This window comes from Danio aesculapii, chromosome 24 (assembly GCF_903798145.1).
Source record: "Danio aesculapii chromosome 24, fDanAes4.1, whole genome shotgun sequence".
Taxonomy (NCBI): Eukaryota; Metazoa; Chordata; class Actinopteri; order Cypriniformes; family Danionidae; genus Danio; species Danio aesculapii.
In genome coordinates, this window is record NC_079458.1 from 7,320,652 (window position 1) to 7,341,611 (window position 20,960).

The 20,960-nt window shown below is 36.9% G+C and overlaps 1 protein-coding gene across 1 annotated transcript in view; it reads right to left on the bottom strand.

Moving 5' to 3' along the window:
* Positions 1–2,446: 2,446 nt before the first annotated feature.
* The window catches only part of rb1cc1 (RB1-inducible coiled-coil 1), a 40,255-nt gene continuing 21,741 nt past the window's right edge, over positions 2,447–20,960 (bottom strand). Inside the window, exons 11-23 of the mRNA XM_056450251.1 lie at positions 20,304–20,368; positions 20,120–20,223; positions 19,832–19,958; positions 17,549–19,485; positions 14,062–14,239; positions 12,338–12,446; positions 10,470–10,755; positions 7,135–7,189; positions 6,977–7,024; positions 5,509–5,567; positions 5,306–5,433; positions 3,762–3,832; positions 2,447–3,380 (exon numbers count right to left, since the gene is read on the bottom strand). Of these exons, the coding sequence (XP_056306226.1) occupies positions 3,303–3,380; positions 3,762–3,832; positions 5,306–5,433; positions 5,509–5,567; positions 6,977–7,024; positions 7,135–7,189; positions 10,470–10,755; positions 12,338–12,446; positions 14,062–14,239; positions 17,549–19,485; positions 19,832–19,958; positions 20,120–20,223; positions 20,304–20,368 (3,245 nt within the window). The 3' untranslated portion in view covers positions 2,447–3,302. The remainder of the gene's footprint in view (positions 3,381–3,761; positions 3,833–5,305; positions 5,434–5,508; positions 5,568–6,976; positions 7,025–7,134; positions 7,190–10,469; positions 10,756–12,337; positions 12,447–14,061; positions 14,240–17,548; positions 19,486–19,831; positions 19,959–20,119; positions 20,224–20,303; positions 20,369–20,960) is intronic.

Consider the following 20,960-nt stretch of genomic DNA (forward strand, 5'->3'; position numbering starts at 1 on the left):
TTCAAATAAAATGAAGAGACTTTGAAATGTACGACACATAATAGACAAACATGATATTATCAGACCTTTGAGTATATTAAATAAAAATACAAACGTATTTACACTTTTATTTGATAAAATCATGTTGGACCAACTCAATTGCCTTTAATTGTGTGAATTGTTTAGCACCAACAACAAACAAAAAAACTAATTTGTTAGATGGAAATTCTGCCCTCAATTGTGCTCAAAAAATAAAGGGAACACTTGGAGTTACATTGTGTTGTTTAAGTGTTCTCTTTGTTGTTGTTTTTTGAGTAGTATATATAGCTTATATTAGTTTAATAAAGGTCTGACAACATCTCTTAAATTTGCTTATACAGAAAATGAAGGTTCAGGCCCGTAGCCAGCCTATTGAAAGGGGTGGTTCTTTTTTCTGAAAAAGTGGACCTTTTTTTGCAGTCATTCCCCTCATGTGAGGTCTAAATACTGCATTTTAGTGACATTATAAGCACTAAACATTGCTGGATTAGCTTGTTGGAAGGTGATTATAACCATACTTTTTGATGTACTAAAAATATTTCCTGCAGTGGGTAGCACCATTGCCTCACAGCAAGAAGGTCACTGGTTTGAGCCCTGGCTGGATCAGTTGGCATTTCTGTGTGGAGTTTGAATGTTCTCCCCGTGTTGGGTTTCCTCCGGGTGCTCTGGTTTCCCCCACAGTCCCCCCATAAGTTAAATTCGCCGTAGTGTATGTGTGTGAATGCAAGAGTGTATGGGTGTTGGGTTGCGGCTAGAGGTGCATCCACTAAGCCAGAACATATGCTGAATAAGTGGGCGGTTCATTCCACTGTGGCGACCCCTGATTAATAAAAGGACTGAGCTGAAACGAAAATGAATGAATGTTATGATTAGCATTTTAAATAAAAAAATTAAATAAAGAAATATGAAAAAAATATTTTTATCATTAAAAGATCATTACATATAAATCGGAATCTGGTAAAATGAGTTTTAAACAAAAAAGTGTAGCCTATAGGCAAATAAAAAAAACTGGCCATCTCATTCAACTTTTCTCAGTCAGAACTTGGAAACTTGAATAATTAAAAATTAAATTAGTCTTAAAGCCTTCTTCTGTTGGCAATTTTCACAATTTATGTTGGCATAGCAGTCAAAAATAGGAGTCTTTCGAACCACCTGAACACCCCCTGGCTACATGACTGCAGTTTGAATTAAAAAACAGCAAAGCTTAATCACTGAGATTGAACTTTTTTTTCTTCAATTTTTTAACTGTTAAAAACATCGATTATTGTGTTGTCTAAAAAAGTATTTTGTTACTTGTATGCATTTCATGCTCAATATAAATTTTTTTATCATATCAGTAACTTAAGAAATAAAATAAAATTACATAAAATAAAATAATAATAAAATAATATTATTAAAACTGACATTTTATTAAACAACTATTAATTATATATTCAAAGAATGCATTTTCAAGTGGTCCTTCTTCCCTCATACCTACATATACATCTATACACAATCATTTATATCATATATAATGCAAATAAGTTGGGTGACACAGTGGCTCAGTGGTTAGCACTGTCGCCTCACAGCATAAATGTCGCTGGTTCGAGTCCTGGCTGGGTCAGTTGGCATTTCTGTGTGGAGTTTGCATGTTCTCCCCGTGTTGGCGTTGGTTTCCTCCTGGTGCTTCAACACAGTCCAAAGACATGCAGTATAGGTGAATTGAATAAACTAAATTGGCTGCAGTGTATGTGAGTGAATGAGTGTGTATGGATGTTTCCCAGTACTAGGTTGCAGCTGGAAGGGCATACGCTGTGTAAAACGGCGGCCCCTGATGAATAAAGGGACTATGCTGAAGGAAAATGAATGAATAATGCAAATAAGCCCTTTTTAATCAGTTTACTAAAGATAGCAACACTATCACCCAACGACAGAAGCCGACCAATGTCTAAAAAGATGAGCAAATTTGTTTAACAACATGTTTATGATTTAATTAGAGGCATAATTCTTCTGAAAATCTTCATTTTGCAATAGGCGGTGATTGAAAAACTTGCAAGTACTTGAAAACAAGCACTTGCAATCATAGCCGTTGGCTCATTTGCATAGAAAACTGAAATAGGGGCATATTTTGGAGTTTAAAATCTGTATACAGTACATGAAACAATAATATTTCAGTGCATATACACTCACAAAACTGTTTCATTTCATGCAGAAGCCCTTCGTAACATCTTCAAGCATCAAGTCCAAAGCTTTTATTGTACTTTGATTCAACAAAAAAAGCCTTTAGATGTGCTGAAGATACATGCATCTCTATGCCAAATAAAAATAATTAATCTAATAACAATAAAAACAAAAAAGTGCCACTCAATTTTCTTCCGGACACGAAATACAGTCATTTGCTTCCTAACGTGGCCCAAAATGAACGCAAATGCAATCCACCCCGAAGGAGTTTGGGATCAAACCTTTATTGTTTTGAAAACTCTAAATTCTTTTACAATACAGTAATTTTTTGTTACTGGTGTGATCTGATGGATAATATACAATGTTGCTGTTAAATTCAATAAAGACACACATTCACAAACATGAAATATTACTTTCTATATTTCAACATCCTACGACAGGGAAGATATGTGCGGCTTTTCTTCAGACGCTTGTTTTCCGACAGCACAAACGCCTCCCTTTTTGAATCACCGAAGCATCGTCTTTTTGTTTTCTCCCCCGAAAGTGCATCTGAAGGAATGCGAGGCCGTCCAAATATACGTCATAATAAACAGGCGGGTCGTACTTTGCTGCGAGTTAACAATCAGCAGTTTTTTTTTTGTTGTTTTTGTTTGTGTGTTTTTTTTTAACCGATACCTCCGACTACAACGCATATCCAAGTAAATAAAAAGAAAATATTATCTATACGCATGCCGTGACCATTCCTCTGGTAACATTTACAATACATTAATATTTTCATAGCCTTCTGAAGTAAGTAAGCTCGACTGTGATAGTGTTTGACCATAATATTATTATTAATGATGAACTAATATGTAACATCCAAATGCATTTTTGTTCTTTGTACAGACTTGTTGCGACCGCGTCAAAACCGTCCATAAAGTTAGAATCATTTGGTCCACATTTACAAATCCTCTGCATATATATATATATATATATATAAAAAACAAGATAAAATGGTTTGCAACCGAGCCCAAAAAAAAAAGAAGGGGGGAAAATGGTTTTGACTTTGTAGCATGAGCGCGCTTGCTTAAAAAAAGCCATAAAAACATATCGAGCTCATTACAATGTGATCGATTTTTACACAATTACACTTTCTTGTTCCATGGCACGGCCTTTACTCTGTAGAATTTGGTGCCGAGAGGAACTTTGAAGCGGTTTTGGGCCTGGAGACAGATAATAACAAAGAGACATGTTTAAAATATATCATTAGAATAAATGATATAATTGAATGTAAGTGCCTGCAGCAGTGATTAATAGCTGATTACGATTATATTTATGTCATTTAACATGCAGGATTAATTCCACATGCACTCTCTCATGTGCTTAATTACAGCGTTGTGAATATCCGCAAATGTTTGCATCTTTTATATTTGCGTCTTTGAATGCCAATCAAAAATAGAGCAGAAATGCAAGGGAAAATATCTGGTATTTTTTCATTAAAAGATGACGCTGTTAGAGTGCGTTAATGATTTCCCAGCGAGTAGAAATTATTTAGCCGAATGAAATCAAAACACACATTTTCATAAATGAGAGAATACCGCTACCTTTTTGGCTTGGCAATATTCCTTCTCCATGACTTTTCCCAGAACCCACGGCCGTCTTGTTGCTCCTGTCGCTAAAAAAATAAGGGAAAAAAAGAGAGAGAGTAATATTTAAATAAAATATAATACAATGTAGTATAATGCTTCCTGTTTTTGATAGCATGTATAATCAAACACATATTTATCATTAAATATTAAAGATTAAATATCAAAGATTTATTATTATATAAATACTAATAATATGTAGGGATCATTTAAAGAAGTAAATATGAATTTATAAAGGACAACGAAACAAATGTGGCACATATAAATGCATCATATTACAAATAATTGTGCTCCAAAATGGAATTTATACACTAAATCTGTACTAATGTTGTGTGTGTGTGTGTGTGTGTGTGTGTGAAACTGAATCTCTATAATGTAATATATTCAATGAATCTGTATAAGTGTTTATGTTTGTGTGTGTGTAACTGAATTGTACTCAAAAGAAATATATTCACTAAATCTGTACTAATGTTGTGTGTGTGTGTGTGTGTAACTAAATTGTACTCTAAAATTGAATACATTCTCTTAATCTGTACTAATGTTGTGTGTGTGTGTGTGTGTGTGTGTGTGTGTGTCTAACTAAATTGTACTCTAAAATTGAATACATTCTCTTAATCTGAACTAATGTTGTGTGTGTGTGTGTGTCACTGTATTGAACTGAAATAAAATATTCACTAAATCTATATTACTGTTGCATGTGTGTGTGTGTGTGTGTGTGTGTGTGTGTGTGTGTCGCTGAATTTAACTCAAATGGAATATATTAACTAAATAAGTAATACTGTTTTGTTTGTGTGTGTGTGCGCAACTGAACTGTACTCCATAATGTAATGTATTTACTAAATCTATACTATTGTTGTGTGTGTGAAACTGTATTGTACTACATAATGGAATACATTCACTAAATCTGTACTACAGTTGCATGTGTGTGTGTGTGAAACTGATTTGTACTCAAAGTGTAATATATTCACTAAATCTGTACTAATGTTGTGTGTGTGAGAGAGAGAGAGAGAGAGAGAGAGAGAGAGAGAGAGAGAGAAAAAACTGAACTGTACTCCATAATGCAATATATTCACTGAATCTGTATTGCTGTTTTTTTAAATGTGTGTGTGCGTGTGTGTCAGTCAGAGTGTGTGTGCATAACTGAACTGTACTCACATGATATATATTTACTAAATCTGTACTTATGTTATGTGTGTGTGAGAAACTGAATTGTACTCCATATTGTAATATATTCACTGAATCTGTATCACTGTTTTTGTTTTGTGTGTGTGTGTGTGTGTGTGTGTGTCACTGAATTGTAGCCAAATGGAATATATACACTAAATCTAAACTACAGTTCAATCTATACTATTGTCAAAATTGTACTAAATCTACACTAGTGTGTGTGTGTGTGTGTGTGTGTGTAATAGAATTGTACTCCAATAATGGAATATTTTCACTAAATCTGAGCTACTGTTGCATGTGTGTGCATGTGCCCATGTGTGTGTGTGTGTAAAACTGACCTGGTTTGAGGTCCAGTGCAGTGAGAGACTCCGAATGCAGGAAATAAAGGGTGGGACCAACAGTGAAGAGAACATAATTATCATGCCTCTCGTCCAGGATGATGAGCACCAAGTCGCCCACCTGAAAACTACAAAAAGCAGGGGGTGTTCAGAACAAAAATCAGCAGTTCACACCATTAACGCTAATATCTAATAATACTTACTCTCGAATGGCGATTTTCTCAGAGTGCCGTGACGAAACGGAGGACATACTCTGTGACATCTGTCAAAATAATAATAATAATAATAATGTTATACTTATATTAAATAGGAAATGCAGTTGCGTGCATTCTGCAGTTATCACAAAATCAAAATGCATGCACTAAATTCATTTAAGCGGATAAATCTCACAAGTGCTTCTGCCAGTGCATGGAGGACGAGCTTGTATTTGAAAACAAATGTATGTGTGCCATCTAGTGGTGAGGAGGAGATCAGCGCATTGCTAGTAAATACACATAATAAGGGCTTAAAAACGCATAATAAATGACTATATTTAATATCTGTCCTACACGCATGCATTGAGATCTTAAAACATGTGCTTGATTTCAGGCTTGTTAGTAAATGAGCTGCAATTCATTTAGGATTTGATTACACAAGCATTTTTCAGAGCTTGTTTTGCAGGGTAAATGCAATTGTGAATCTGCCCTGAGCATTCAGGACGCTAAAGAGTGGGTTACACGTCTCATAAGACGCGTCTCGTGGCCAACGATTGTAATTTTCCTAAAGAGATTAAACCTATTTGCTGAAATAGTCCCAAGGGGAGATGTAATTAAATTATATCAAAGAGTCTCGTGTTTTAATTAGCTGCTGAAAATGTGCATGTTTTTACTCCCAGAACACAATGTAATGTATATGAACTGTACAGAAATAGCAGGAAATGTGCAGTGTTTTGCTTCAGGGAAAGATATAAATCAAGAATATTTAGCTTATTGGTAGATATTTATTTTACTGTGTCAGTCATTGACCTGCATCAATCAAATCTGTATTTTTTAATCATCACTAATTACTGCTTTTAATTAACTGTTCAAGTGGTCAATTATAAACGGAGATCAAGCAGCAAGGACACTACTACAAAAAAATTCTATTTAAATTATATTCAATGACGTTTTCAAACATTTTGCACATTCATTCATTCATTTTCCTACTTATTTATCAGGGGTCGCCACAGTGGAATGAACCGCCAGCTATTCCAGCATTTTTTTTTTTTACGCAGCCAGCTGCAACCCAGTACTGGGAAACACCCATACACCCATACACACATTCACATTCAATGTAGTTTATTCAATTCACCTGTACCACATGTCTTTGGACTGTTAGAGAAAACGGGAGCACCCGGAGGAAACCCACACCAACACGGGGAGAACATGCAAACTCCACACAGAAACGCCAACTGACCCAGCCGGGGCTCGAACCAGCGACCTTCTTACAATTTGAATTGCAAAAATGCTGGGTTCCACACAATCTTATGTTCACACGAATGATTTCAATTATTTTTCACAAATTTAAAGGGATTGAACGAGACACAATTAAGTGTCAATTAAGCTCAATTCAAATAATTAGTTTGAACAAACAGCAAATGTTAAACAGCAAAAAGCGCACACTTCGCATGCAAAAAAATGTTAATATATTTACCAATCTTTGACTGAGTCTTTTGTTCTCTTCCTCCTTCATATGCAAGGTCTGAAACACAATAATAATTGCATATAACAGTATATGTTAAAGAAATTAAATGATTAAAAACTAGTCATAATGAAATGCTACATATATATTAAAAAGAAAAGTCAAATTACCCTTTCCAAAATCAGTATGCGCTGCTTCTCTTCAGAAAGCATAGAGTTGTCACTGCTAAAATACACAAAGTGCAAATATTTGTAACTCCTCATCAACTATTACAGACTAGGATGCTTCAATATGGTGATAAGACCTATATTACCTGACAAAAGTCTTGTCGCCCATCCAAGTTTTAGTAACAACAATTAATAACTTGACTTCTAGTTGATCATTTGGTATCAGAAGTGGCTTATATGAAAGAAAAAGGCCTCTAGATTACACTTATTTTACCAAAATAAAATATGATCATGCCTTGATATTTAATTATTTAATTAGGACAGTAAGGTCTGACTTTGCTTAGACAAAAGTCTTGTCACTTAACAGAAATAATGTCCAGTATAGAATATAAAGTCATGCTGCAGTGAAGAAACAATGAATATTGTGTATGACTCCTGTGAGCTTGGAGGACTGCATCCATACATCTCTGCAATGACTCAAATCACTAGATAAAGTCTTCTGGAATGGCAAAGAAAGCGTTTTCGCAGGACTCCCTGAGTTCATCAAGATTCTTTGGTTGCATCTTCAATGCCTCCTCCATCTTACCCCAGACATGCTCAATAATGTTCATGTCTGGTGACTGGGCTGGCCAATCCGAGAGCACCTTGACTTTCTTGCTTTCAGGAGCTTTGATGTGGAGGCTGAAGTATGAGAAGGAGCGCTATCCTGCTGAAGAATTTGTCCTCTCCTGTGGTTTGTAATGTAATGGGCAGCACACATGTCTTGACACCTCAGGTTATTGATGTTGCCATCCACTCTGCAGATCTCTCAAACACCCCCATACTGAATGAAACCCCAAACCATGCTTTTTCCTTCAACAAACTTGACTGATTTCTGTAAGAATCTTGGGTCCATGCGGGTCCCAATAGGTCTAATGCAGTATTTGTGATGATTGGGATGCAGCTCAACAGATCATTCATCTGAAAAATCTACCTTCTGCCACTTTTCCAAATGTTATTATTTGTCCAGTATACAACTGGGATCAACAACAAGACTTTTGTCAGGTAGTGTAAAAGAGTATGTGTTTTCCATGAAAGGAAACATTCCTCACCTAAAACAATGACTGGACTCACGTCTCTCCTCTTCTATCTGATCTACACTGCTTTCCTGTCTCAAATGAATTCATTAAGCTGCTTTAAATATACAAGGTCGATCCTCCTTACCTAATAAATATAATCATCAAATATATTCTATTAACTGTATGTTCATGGCTCAATTCTGTTGTTCCAACATATACAGTTATGGAATTATTCATACCCCTGGTAAATTCTGACTCAAAATTTTGGTTCTAATGTAAATAAAAGCTGAGAAATATTTTTTTTTCTCCACAGTGACACAGGGACTCTTTTACATCGTCTTTTTGTTTTTCGGGAGAAGTTCGTGTCATTTGCGGTCAAAAAACTTGCTGGTTGAATAAAAGTAACTTTAAGTCAGAATTTGTCAGGGGTAGGAATAATTTCAGGCTTGACTTTGTAAAAAGGAAGTAATTAAAATTTATAAACTACATTTATATTTAGATGCATTTATATATTTAATTAATATTTAGTATAAATTAAATGCTTTAATATTATAATAGTTATAAGTTAGGTTAATATTATTTTTTTTTTCCAAATACACCATACAGAGGTCTACCTACCTAGTAGTATCCATGTATAAATCTAGATTTATGACTAGGTTAAAGCACATAAAATCACTACATTACATAAATAGGTATGAGTAATATTAATATTTTTTTCATATCATTCATAACAATAATGATAAAATGTTTGATTTAACATAACAAACATGCATCTATTTTTTGCATAATAACTTGTAGATTTTTGACTACACTCACTAACTCAGGTCAAAACCTGCTAACTCTATTATCATGTTAAGCATACACAGTTGAAATCAAAATTAATAGCCCTTCAGGAAATTTTCACAGTTTTCCCTATAAGATTTTTTTCTTCTGGAGAAAGTTATTACTTATTTCTTTTAGGTTGGCTGGAATAAAAGCTTTAGTTTTTATTCTAAAAAGAAATTCAATATTATTAGTTTCCTTAAGACACCTTTTTGTTTCGATAGTCTACATAAACCACTTATCCCATAACTTCCATAAAATTACTTAATTTGCTTAATTAACATAATTAACCTAGTTACACCTTTAAATATCACTTTAACCTGAATACTAGTGTCTTGCAAAGCAAGTAGAAAAATATTATGCACTGTCATCATGACAAAGACAAAAGAAATCATGGTATCAACAATCCATTAACTAACACTACTAGATAAATATACTACTAATTAGCCATTTATTAATAATTAGTAAGGTGGAAGTTGGTTTTGGGTATTGGGTAGCATTAAAGATACAGAACAAGATCAAAAACAGTGTTAAAGTCAGATATTCTGCTTGGAAAATGTGCGTTATGTGCCAGAACATCTGTCTTAGTTTTGGTTCTTTTACCCCACCCACTGCCACTTTTGCCCATTATATTTCAACACCCCGGGTTGCCTTGATGGACAGCGTATTTGATTCATTCAGTCAGAAAGGCTCTCAAAGCATGTGCCCGCGACCGAAATGAGACACAGATTCAGAGTTCCACATGAGGCGGTTATTGATTAGCAAATAATATAAATATTACAAACATAAACACTAGGTAAGCAGGTTACACTTTAACCCCGTGTCACAACAGCACACTACCTGACGAGATTTGCAGTGGTAAGCAATTTGGTGGCTTGCACCAGACAAAAAAATTATAGAAATTGAAATACTGCCATTTATAAGCACAGAATAGTGCACTTACTGCACTCCAACGAAATGGTAAAGTTTATAATCTAATTAGTCCATATAAACCTCTTTAACATTATTATTTGTACATGCTACATCAATGATATGTCTTGGTTTCATTTTATTTTTAAGATCTGAGGTCAACTGCTGCTGTTTTAAGTAGTATGGCAATAAATGTCTTGTAAAATGGCATTCATACTCACATTATTAGCATTTAACACTGAATAAAGCACATGAGCTGTACCTGAGGTGATCTCTGTTCACCTGAAAGAAATAGAAGTTGTTTCTAAAATAGAAATTCCAGGTGTTGGTTAGGACAAAAACTCCTTTTAGCATGGAAATCATTTCTTCTATCGTGTGCTTTTAGTTAGAAAACGGTTTAAAACAGCCTTTAGGCTCAATACTCAGGCACACTCGTGTCAATCTGGCAACCTGCGCTTGCCTGGACTCAGAGAGCTTAAGAAATGTTTGGTGTTATTCAGGCTTTATTATTTTAGCTGTGTGATGAATATTTGACCCGCAGATGCTTACTGCACTGTCATCATGCTGGCCTCCACCGCAGACTCCACCCTCTCCTCCTCTCTGAAAGCAGCCATGGACATCAGTCTCTCTGGATCAGGGATGGACGGTGAGAGAGTGTCCGCATGTGCAGGACCGCAGGCGCCGTGAGCCTCCGCCACCACAGGAATGATGGGATTGGGTGGAAAGAAGGACGAAGAGACGAGGACAGTGCTTCTTAGACGGTTGAGTTCCTCCTCCAGCTGTTTCTTTTCCTGGAGGATGGAGGCACGGTCCTCGGAGAGTGTTTCGATCAGGCCTGCAGGGAAACGGAGCAGTGCTCATAATATCGAGCGAAAAAAGAAAAAGACAGCTTGGAAAAATAACCTGCCTTGTATTTTTGTAGGAAACACAGTTTAGATCTGTTTAGGGTAAGAGGTGTGTGAGTTATTGCCGTCTATCACTGAGCGTGTCAAGAATATCGAAAACAAAACCAAGTTAACTCCGCTCCTTTAGTACCCCTCACACAGCTTGATCTACGCTGGCATTTCTCCCCTTGGATTTTAGGTTTTGGAAAGGGAAAAAAATTCCACCACCCCGTTCAAACTTTTAGGATATTGGGTATCAGATCTGCACAAGCCATATGCACAGCGCTTTGGCTGGTTACCCTCGCTCGAAAGCTTGACAAGCCTCCTGCACATAGCTACGGTTGCTAAGCCAAGATTGGTGTGTGACGGTTTTCGCGTGTGGCTTAGCGAAGGGTCAATTGTGGAGTAATATTTTTTTTTACCTTTTATCACACTCTTGTGAAGCATTCGTAACAACATTAGCTTTGATGCATTGTTAGTTTTTGTGCAGCATCAGCATTTTCCCCTTCGTTTATTACTCGTGGCTTTTTTTGCCCCATTGACTTCCATATTTGACATTTTTTGTTTCTGGATTTTATATATAGTTATTTAAAATAACAGACATAACAAAAAAGAAGTAAATTTGCCCACAGTGTTTGGTTTTATTTATTTTTTTTGTTTGTTTGTTTTACATTTTTTTAAAGCATTTTCCCAAAATATCTATCAAAATAATATTTGTCACCAAAAATCTTTCCATTTGCTGAAACACAGAGAAAGTATGTGGCCAAATTACGACTCAATAGCACCCCATAGTGGATGAAAATTCCCCAACATAGCATAAGGGTTAATAACATGAACTCATAATGAACAACAGCATTTATTAATCATAGTTTATTCATTCATTCATTCATTTTCTTTTCAGCTTAGTCCCTTTATTAATCCGTGGTCGCCACAGCGGAATGAACTGCTAACTTATCCAGCACGTTTTTACGCAGCGGATGCCCTTCCAGTCGCAACCCATCTCTGGGAAACACCCACACACTCATACACTACAGACAATTTAGCCTACCCAATTCACCTACTGCATGTCTTTGGACTATGGGGGAAACAGGAGCACCCGGAGAAAACCCACGCGAACGCAGGGAGAACATGCAAACTCCACCTGACTCAGCCGAGACTTGAACCAGCGACAGCTGTGAGGCGACAGCACTACCTACTGTACCACTGTGTCGCCCCTTAATCATAGTTTAACATTTACTAATACATTATTCAAATCCAAAGTCATGCTTGTTAACATTAGTTAACACTGAGTATGAAATATTAATGAACAACTATTTCCATTAACTAATGTAAACGAAGATGAATAAATACTATAATAAATACTATATAGATGAATAAATACTATAACACTGTTCATTGTTTGTTTATGTTAGTAAATATACATTTTCCAATAAGGTTGCATTAGTTAGTGTTACCAAACTATCTTTAAACTGACAATTTCAAGGTCAGTTTGCTGGAAATCCTCTGAAAGAATTTATGGAAGATGTTGTATACCTTTATCTTTCTCTTGCTGCTGTGTCACGCTGTTCAACTTCTCTGTGAGATCACCGATGATTTGTTCTTTCTTTAGCTTCTCTCGAGTCAGAACGGTGTTGAAGTTCGTCTAGAAGTGAACAAAATGATACATGGTAAAATGACAACTTTTAGGAATACATTTATAAAATATTATGTAAAAAATGTGTTCATTACATCTATATTATTTTATATAGTTCATATGAAGTTATGTGTATTTTTAGACATGACAATTTTGCAATTATTTATTTTCTGCTCATGATGAGGATGTTGGATTATGATGATTTAAAAAAAAAAGCTGAATCCTTTTATACTGGCTTTTCTTAGTCACAAGGTGTTTTGCCATATTTAAATGTAAAAACAATGTTCCCCTAAAAACACTTGTGTTTTATCCTTTATTATTCATTTTATTACTCAGGCTTCTTTTATTCTTAAACTTTGGTTTGCGGTTTAGGCTTATTTAGGCCCCAATTTTTGTTTTTTAATTTAATATATATATATATATATATATTTTTTTTTTTTTTTTTTTACAAAGTACTACTACTCTCAGGATGGAAATTTACAATCATTCTTTATTTATAATGAAAAAAAAAATATTACATAAAAAAAAAACATTGTCTGGATCTCCACTTGCACTGTAATATAGATAACATGCAATATAATAGATATAATATAAAACCACTTGGAAATTTAATTTAATACCCCTGATTCTGCACACAACATGGAAAAAAAAAACAGCGAGTAATATTAAAAAAAAAATTTAGAAACAAATCCTGAAAATTTGTTAACATATCATTTTGTCCAAACTGCATACTTTACTTAAATGAAACACTATGCCACAAGCTTATATATACACCTTATATGGTATATATCGTCATATATACCACAATATTTGGTTCCTCTGTACCTTAAAGAGCACCTAAGATGAAAATCAACTTCTGTAAGCTGTTTAGACAGAACTGTTTGTATGTATAGTCTGTCCACAGTGATATTGGGGTGATAGAAACATAAGTCTCTTTTTTTATTATTTACTGACATTAAAATAGGACCCAAATCCCAGTGAGGCCCACCACAACGTGACGTAGCAGTGGGGTTTTCCCCCACCCACCGAACTGATTGACAGGTGCCATGTCTCCATAATAACATGTATACACATGTCCACAAAACATTTTTGCAAAAAAACAGGGATTAAAACATACGTTACAACTTTCTGTGATAGTCTGCACCTCAATAATTAATTTTGTAAATTTAAAATGTTTTTAAAACAGTGCATGTGTAATAAAGAAAGTAAAATCGGCATGTAATTCTTAACCGCTATAAATCACCACAGCCGCATGGTGTCAGAAAATGCGCATATATGTGTGTTTGTGTACTGCAAATGCCATTTGTGTGTGACTCATCATTTCAGAAAGGCTAGAAAAACTCCACCACAAATACGTCAAATAAACTTACTTGGTATTTTTGACAAATTAGTTGTATTTAAGCTTCATCCGTTTCTGTCTCTATCACTGACTGCTGTTTATCTAATGTAACGCATAAGCGTGTGAACGGAGAGCGGGGAGAAGCAGCTCATTTGGATTTAAAGTCACAGGCTACAAAAACAGCTACATAGTTCTCAGATACCAAAATGGGCCGTTTCTACATTTCTACATTTAACTGGAACAGAAAAAAACAATCCTGTAATTACACTTTTCTTTAATACTAACCTGCTGCTCAGCAATTAGTGAGGTCTTCAGGTTCTGCATCTCCTCGTTCTTTGCCCGCTCCAGGAGTTCTAGTTTGGCTAAGAGCGATGCCCTTTCCTCAGTCCACTGGCCACTGTCCAATGATACTGCAGTTTCAGCCTGAACACCGGCCTCTGTCTGCTCTGCAGAAGATGACACTCTGAAACACAGAAACACATGTGAGAATAGACCCCACCAATAAAAGAGATGAACCTGCCTTCATCAACTAATAATCCAAATCATGCTTTCTTGAATTTTTTTTTAAAATAAATTAAAAACAGCAGAGAAATCTTTTTTTCTGTGCAACTTACGTACTGAAAAAATCATGCACAACAGCACTAGGAGGAATCTATTTAAATAAAGTAAATATAATAGATTTCTAGGGTTCTTATAATGTTCATGGTTTGCTTCTGGCAGGGTTTATAAACATACAGTCTTTATTATTAGCCAAAATCATCAAACACTGGGACTATTTCTAAAGCATTTCTTATTGGTAAAACAGAATAAATAAATATTCAGAAACCTCCAATTTAGCGGGATTGGCGTAAGACTTGAGCACAAATCTGTTTTCTGTTTTTAATTAATCCCCATTTTACGGGCGCATGTAACAGGGTTATCACGTTGCTTGCTAATTTCTACTTAAGAAATGTTTTAATGAAACGGTTTACAGTTTTTGTTGGTTCTTTTTGATGCGCTAATTATTCACACGAGTGAAAGAAATCAGAAACTGTAAATGAATGCATGTGTATTCTGCTTTTAATTAACTCCAGAGTTTGAGGTAGAAGCTTTCATTTGAGTGGATTATAGCAGTGCTGTTTCAGTGTCATTTCATTTGACCTTGGAAGAAGCTTGAGTTAAGTTTTTTAGAAGCAAATCAACTAGAAAGAAAATAATTAAAGAACCAAGAAAAAAAACTCAACTCAATAATCTTTTCAATAAAATGTGAATACCTGATTCCATATAAATGTGCAACCCTGCTTTTGCATAGCTCAATTTTAAACATTAATATTTCATTTTTCTTGAGCAGCAAATCAGCATATTAAAATGATTTCTGAAGGACCGTGTTCGTGTGGCACTGAAGTAATGATGCTGAAACTGCGACATAAGAAAAAAAAAACGTTTAACCAGTTAATCTGTCCTGCCGTTTTTTTGTGTGTAAATGTCTCAACACAGTGAAGTTCGAAATTTTCGAATGCATTTTTTTTTTTAATTCATATGCGAAAAAGTCATCAGGTAAACAAACCTAGCACACTGAGTCTGATGCGTAATAAGTAATCCATTACGAAAAAACACAAAACATTTCGTCAGTTTAAGCAGTGATACTTTGTTCTTCCCTCTTTTCCAAAGTAAAAAAATAAAGAGGAATATGCTACATATTTTGCTCATCCAATACTGCATAGAGAAGAAAGAAAGCTCAACTCATTATCAAAGAGCTCCACTATGATTATCCTGAAATGCAAAGTTTATTTCAGGAAATCAGTCAAATTTTGATACATTGCTTGTAATGCTTCACACATTCACATATGTAAACTAATCTTAAACAGAGACTGGCAGTACCTACAGACATTATAATTGATGGTGGCTGCACTGACGTGTCGAAGCAATGGACCGAAAGCAGACCATGCTTTCTATTTTAACGTCTATGGGCAGTACGTGAATTGTATGGACACACACATAGGGGGGGGGGGGGGTGTCGCACAACGGATGCACCACGCATTTTAGAATTGTAAACATAGGTTTATATCAGGGTACGCACACCGGCACCGCAAGTCAGCAGCTGTTCGTGGCGACCTGCGACAACCCAGGACACTGTTCATATTTCTGCCGCGCCACAGAGCGCCATCTGAATAGTTTCATATAAAATAACATGCAAATGTGCACGTCTGGTGTGCGATACATCCAACTGTCATGTGCGCGCCATGTCGCAGCACTGAGCGGTGCATGCGGTGCATACGGTGTGCGACCCCCTGTAGCTGGGTGCCTCAGACAGCCGCTGACCTGCGCCGCCGGTGACTTTTCGCTTGTATGGTGGCTTTGAATTGTCAAAACACCTCTCAAAGCACTTTTTCGAATGTGAAAAGTAGAAAAAAGAAGGAAAAGATAAGAAATAAAATAAATAAATAAATAAATAAACCTAGTTTAATTTTTTATGATGGCCGAAAGTTTCAGAAGCAGTGTGTCAATACGATTGACAAAACGTGAGGTCGAATTTATTTTTTAACGTGCAAAAATTACTAACAAAAATGTCGGATTCCGTGTGCAATAACCTTGAGCCTGCAAAGGTAAAGTTGAAATTCAAATAAATGTAATTCTGGGGCTTTTGAATACAATCCTCAGTCTGGTCTTGTTTTAAAGTAAATACTTTACAAATAATAAATTTGGTTCACCCTAAAATTAATTAAAATAAAAGCCTGAGGTCTAGAGACGATGTGTTCCAAATTTGAGACTGATATCATAAAAGATAGTTGGTTTTGCAAGCTACTATAACAACAAACATGCTAAGAGAACATACTTGTTCATCTGAAAGTTAGTTATTACAATCCGCTATTATATATGAAAATGTGCATTTCACGTTGGAATGTCTATCTTTGTTTTGGTCCCTATAACCTGCCCATTACCAGTGTACTCAATAAAATTTCAGCACACCAGGTTGCCTTGGTTGAAAACAGCGCATTTTATTTCGGTCCCGGAGGGCACCGAAATTCCAAAAAATCCATGAGGTGGTTTTAAATTAATAAAAAATATAAGTATTACAAGCGTAACCATTAGCTGAGCAGTTTACAATCATACGGCTCAATTGTCAAACAAGCTCTTTCCTGTTGTTGTTGGTGTTGTTGGTGTTGTTGTCGTCAATCTGGCAACTTGTGTTTGCTTGGAGTTGTCGGTGGAAGGGCCAAAAAAAAATTAAAATAAAAAATTTCCAAACTTTTGAATTTGGACTGCAATTCATAGTTCATCTACTAGGTGACATTAATTCATTCATTTATTAATCCCTTTATTAATCAGAGGTCGCCACATCGAAATGAACCGCTAACTTATCCAGCATGTTTTACACAGTGGCTGCCCTTCCAGCTGCAACCCATCACTGGGAAACACCCATATACTCTCATTCACACACATACACTACGAACAATTTAGCTTACCCAATTCACCTATACGCATGTCTTTGGACTTGTGGGGGAAACCAGAGCACCCAGAGGAAACCCACGCGAACACGGAGAGAACATGCAAACTCCACACAGAAATGCCAACTGACCAAGCCGAGGCTCGAACCAGCGACCTTCTTGCTGTAAGGCGATCATGCTACCCACTGCACCCCCGTGATGCCCCCACTAGGTGTCAATCCTACATACTGCCCTTTTAACAGGTTAACCTTCCCCAAGCTTTGGACTGCTAGAGTATATCACATCACTCTTGCAAATTAAAGCTAACATAAAAAAACTGAAGTCAAGACTTTGCTTTTACTTACGTGTCAGTGGATTGTCTGTCTTTGAGCTGATTTTCAAGTAGTTCAATTTGTCCTAACAGTCTTGTCTCAGTCTCCTCTTTTTGGAGTTGAATGTCTCTTAAGGCCTCTTGTAACGCAGCTTTCACTGCCTCCTCTTTCTCCTCCTGCACCCTCAGAAGGGCCTCCACCCGCTCCTGCTCCAGCCTTCCAGACAATAGTGAGTTCTCTGCCTGCAGGTCCCCAATAACTGTCCTTAGGTGTTCCTCTTTCTCTTGAAAAGCTCTCTGTTCTTCTGTCTTTTCCCTCTGTAAGCCATCGACCCGGTCCTTGTGGTCGCGTTCGATCTTCAGGACTCGCTCCTCACAGTCTTTCTCCGCATCCTGTGACTTCTGCTTAAGTGCTGAAAACTCGTGACGAAGCAGAGTGCTTTCTTCTTCATGCCGATCCACGAGTTCAGAGATGCAATGGTCCTTTTCCAACCTCATAAGCGCTCGAAGCTCGGCCAGACCCACCTCGTACTCTTCATTCTTCTGATGAAGCTGCAAGCTTAATGTGTCGATCTGCAACTGCAAGGTGTTTGTTTGGGTAGCAAACTCTGCTTTCAACACCTCCTCCTGAGTGCTTTTGGCTTCCTCGTATTGGAGTCTCATGTCCTCCATTTCAGCCTCTTTAAGAGCCATCTCGACTTCTAGTTTGCAGCGAGCGTCCGCAAGTTCTGTAATGCGAGCGTCCATATCTTTTGAGCGGCCATCACGCTCCTTGAGTTCGGCAGAATGGGAATCCATCAGATCTCTTAGCTTAACCAAGTTGTCTTGGACAAGTTTGTCAAGCGCACTTTCTTTTTCCAGTCTGAAAGTCTGCAGCTCTGCTTCGTGATGCTGGTTCAACCGTGTCTCCAGTTCCTGAAGATGCACCTTCTCCGCATTCACCATCTCCTGCCTGATTTTCTGCTGGCCATGCTCGATCTCAAAGTGAAGCTTCTCCAGTTGCCCAGCTAGCTCATCCTTGGACAACAACGCAGATTTGAGTTCTTCGCTTTGCTTTAAGATCTTCTCTTCAAGGTTTTGCACAGCTTGCCTGTGAAGATCTTGCAGTTCTTGTGCAGATCTTTCCCTCTCACTTTCCAGCTGGGATATTTCTTTTTCCTTGCGCTCCACAAGCCCATCTAACTCCACCATTGCTCTCTGGACATCTTTGACTATCTTCTGATTGCCCTCCAGCTCTTCTGTGAGTGTTCGTATCTGCTTTTCATGGTCCTCTTTTAAACTCTGGAGATGGGTTTGTTGTGTTTCTTTTAACTCCTCTTCGTGACAGTAACTGACACTACTGAGAGCATTTCGGACCTCAGTGGTCATTGTTTTTAGAGCAAACCCAAAGTCCCGTTGCTCTTTCAGAACAAGGCCTCGAAAATGATAAAGATCTTCTTTAACTTTTCTCAAATTGTTCTGGGACTCTTCGGCAGCAGAACGATACCTGTCTGCTGATAGCTTGATCGCAGCAATCTTTGAATTTTCCTTTTCGAGGGTGGTAGTGTCCTGGATGCGTTTGCTATCAATTGCATTAATGACGGAGGAGTAGAGAGACTCCACCATCATCTCTGGGCTTGTGGGGTCACTGATTGGATTAGGTGACAGCAAATTTTCCTCAATAACAAACTCATTAACTGCGGACATAAAGTCAGATTCGGGACTTTCTGCCAATGAATCCAAGTCCAACGAGCCTTGCTGTAATACAGGATCCATGTTGGGATGGCCAATAGTTTCAAAATCAAAGGTCTGGGCATCTATGCTGTCGGGTGACAGGTCCTCCAGTGGACCAGGAAGCGCCAAGGGTTGGCAGTCCGATGCTTTTAAACTGAGAGCGGACAAAGTTTTGGTGGAGGTAGAGGTGATTTCAATTGCGCTTTCAGATCTGGGTGTTAACGCAGTGGATCTTTGAGCACTCTGGCTACAGGAAATCTATGAGGCCAATGCAGCAAGTTAAAATCAAAAATACACATTTCCATAAAAGGTAATTTTAAAAATCATTTTTAATCAATATTAAAAAGACATATTTTGTAAAGCTGCAACATGACAGCTCTATTGATTGCTCTTTTCTTTTATATCACAATGAAAATGAATATGAAAGTACATATTTGCAAGAAAAGAACCTTGTAATAAGACTGTAATATAATTTTTTTTCTGTAACATTAAACATTAAAAAGCCACTTTACGACAACAACTGATTTTCTTTTTCATGCCATATTTAAAGTTTTGTAAGAGCCAATATTTCCAGACAATTTAAAAGACTGTGAACACAAAGTACCTTTTGTTCATTTAGTAGGTCTGTGATAGTTTGTGACATCTCGTCCACACTCTGCGCTGCCTGAACCAGCTGATGGAGAACCTCAACATGCTGGTTAAGAGGCTCAAAGTCACACAGTGTGGGGACCCTGAATAAAGAACAGCCATAAGATAAAGACTTTAAACATTGACATTTAGCCATGATCGAAAAAGTCAGTGGCTCCAAATAATTTAGCAGATTATGCCAAAATTGGTTGTTAAAGGTTCAAGTACAAACAAAGACAACTGTGACTCAATATGAAGGGTTTACCTGAGGTAAGGCTGAACCTCGGAAGGACAGCAGGACTTGAGATACTGCAGGTCACTCAGGGAGATATCTGGAAGCTCAAAGTCAAACCTTCGAGGCTTTCGCGTCTAAACAGAGAAACAAAGAAGACCTTTATTAATGCTGAAAGATCATGTAGGCATACAAAAAAACATGTTTGACTACTTACGCAAAACGAAGAGGGTGGCCATGAGTCTAGTCCTCGAAACAAGCGATTTCTGAGAAACGATTTCCCTGATACAAACAAAGCAACTGTTTTCAAAGCAATTTCCTTAAAACAGTGACAATTAAATTGGCCTCAGATTAGGGGTGTGCAATATTTATCAGTTTGTCAAAAACAAACAAAAACACTTGAGTGTCCAAAAGCATTTGCAGCACATTGAATTCTAATATGCTGTGTTCACACCGCACATGGAACGCACTATTCATGCGTAAATAGACATGTGAACATTTTGAGTTTACTTGCTTTATTCGTGCGTGAAATTCGATTCATTCGTGCATCAAATTCACTTCACAATAGTCGCAGATTAGCATAATGCGCAGGGCTTCTGTCTGCCCGGTGACTCTATCTTCGTTGCTAAATGGCTAACATGAAATATATAGAGAGAGTAGCTGTGTTTATGGTGCTTTAGGAAGGCTGAAAAAAAGCATAGATTCATTCAGCGCCATTTCTGAGTCCACTCGATCAGTGGTTCCTAACCTTTTTTGTGCCCAAGACCCCCTATTCCCCCGGAAAATATTTTAAGCAAATCTTTTCAAAGTGTGTAAAAAAGAAAAACAAATCCCAAATGTAAATTAGCCGCATTTCCATCACTGACTGTAGTAT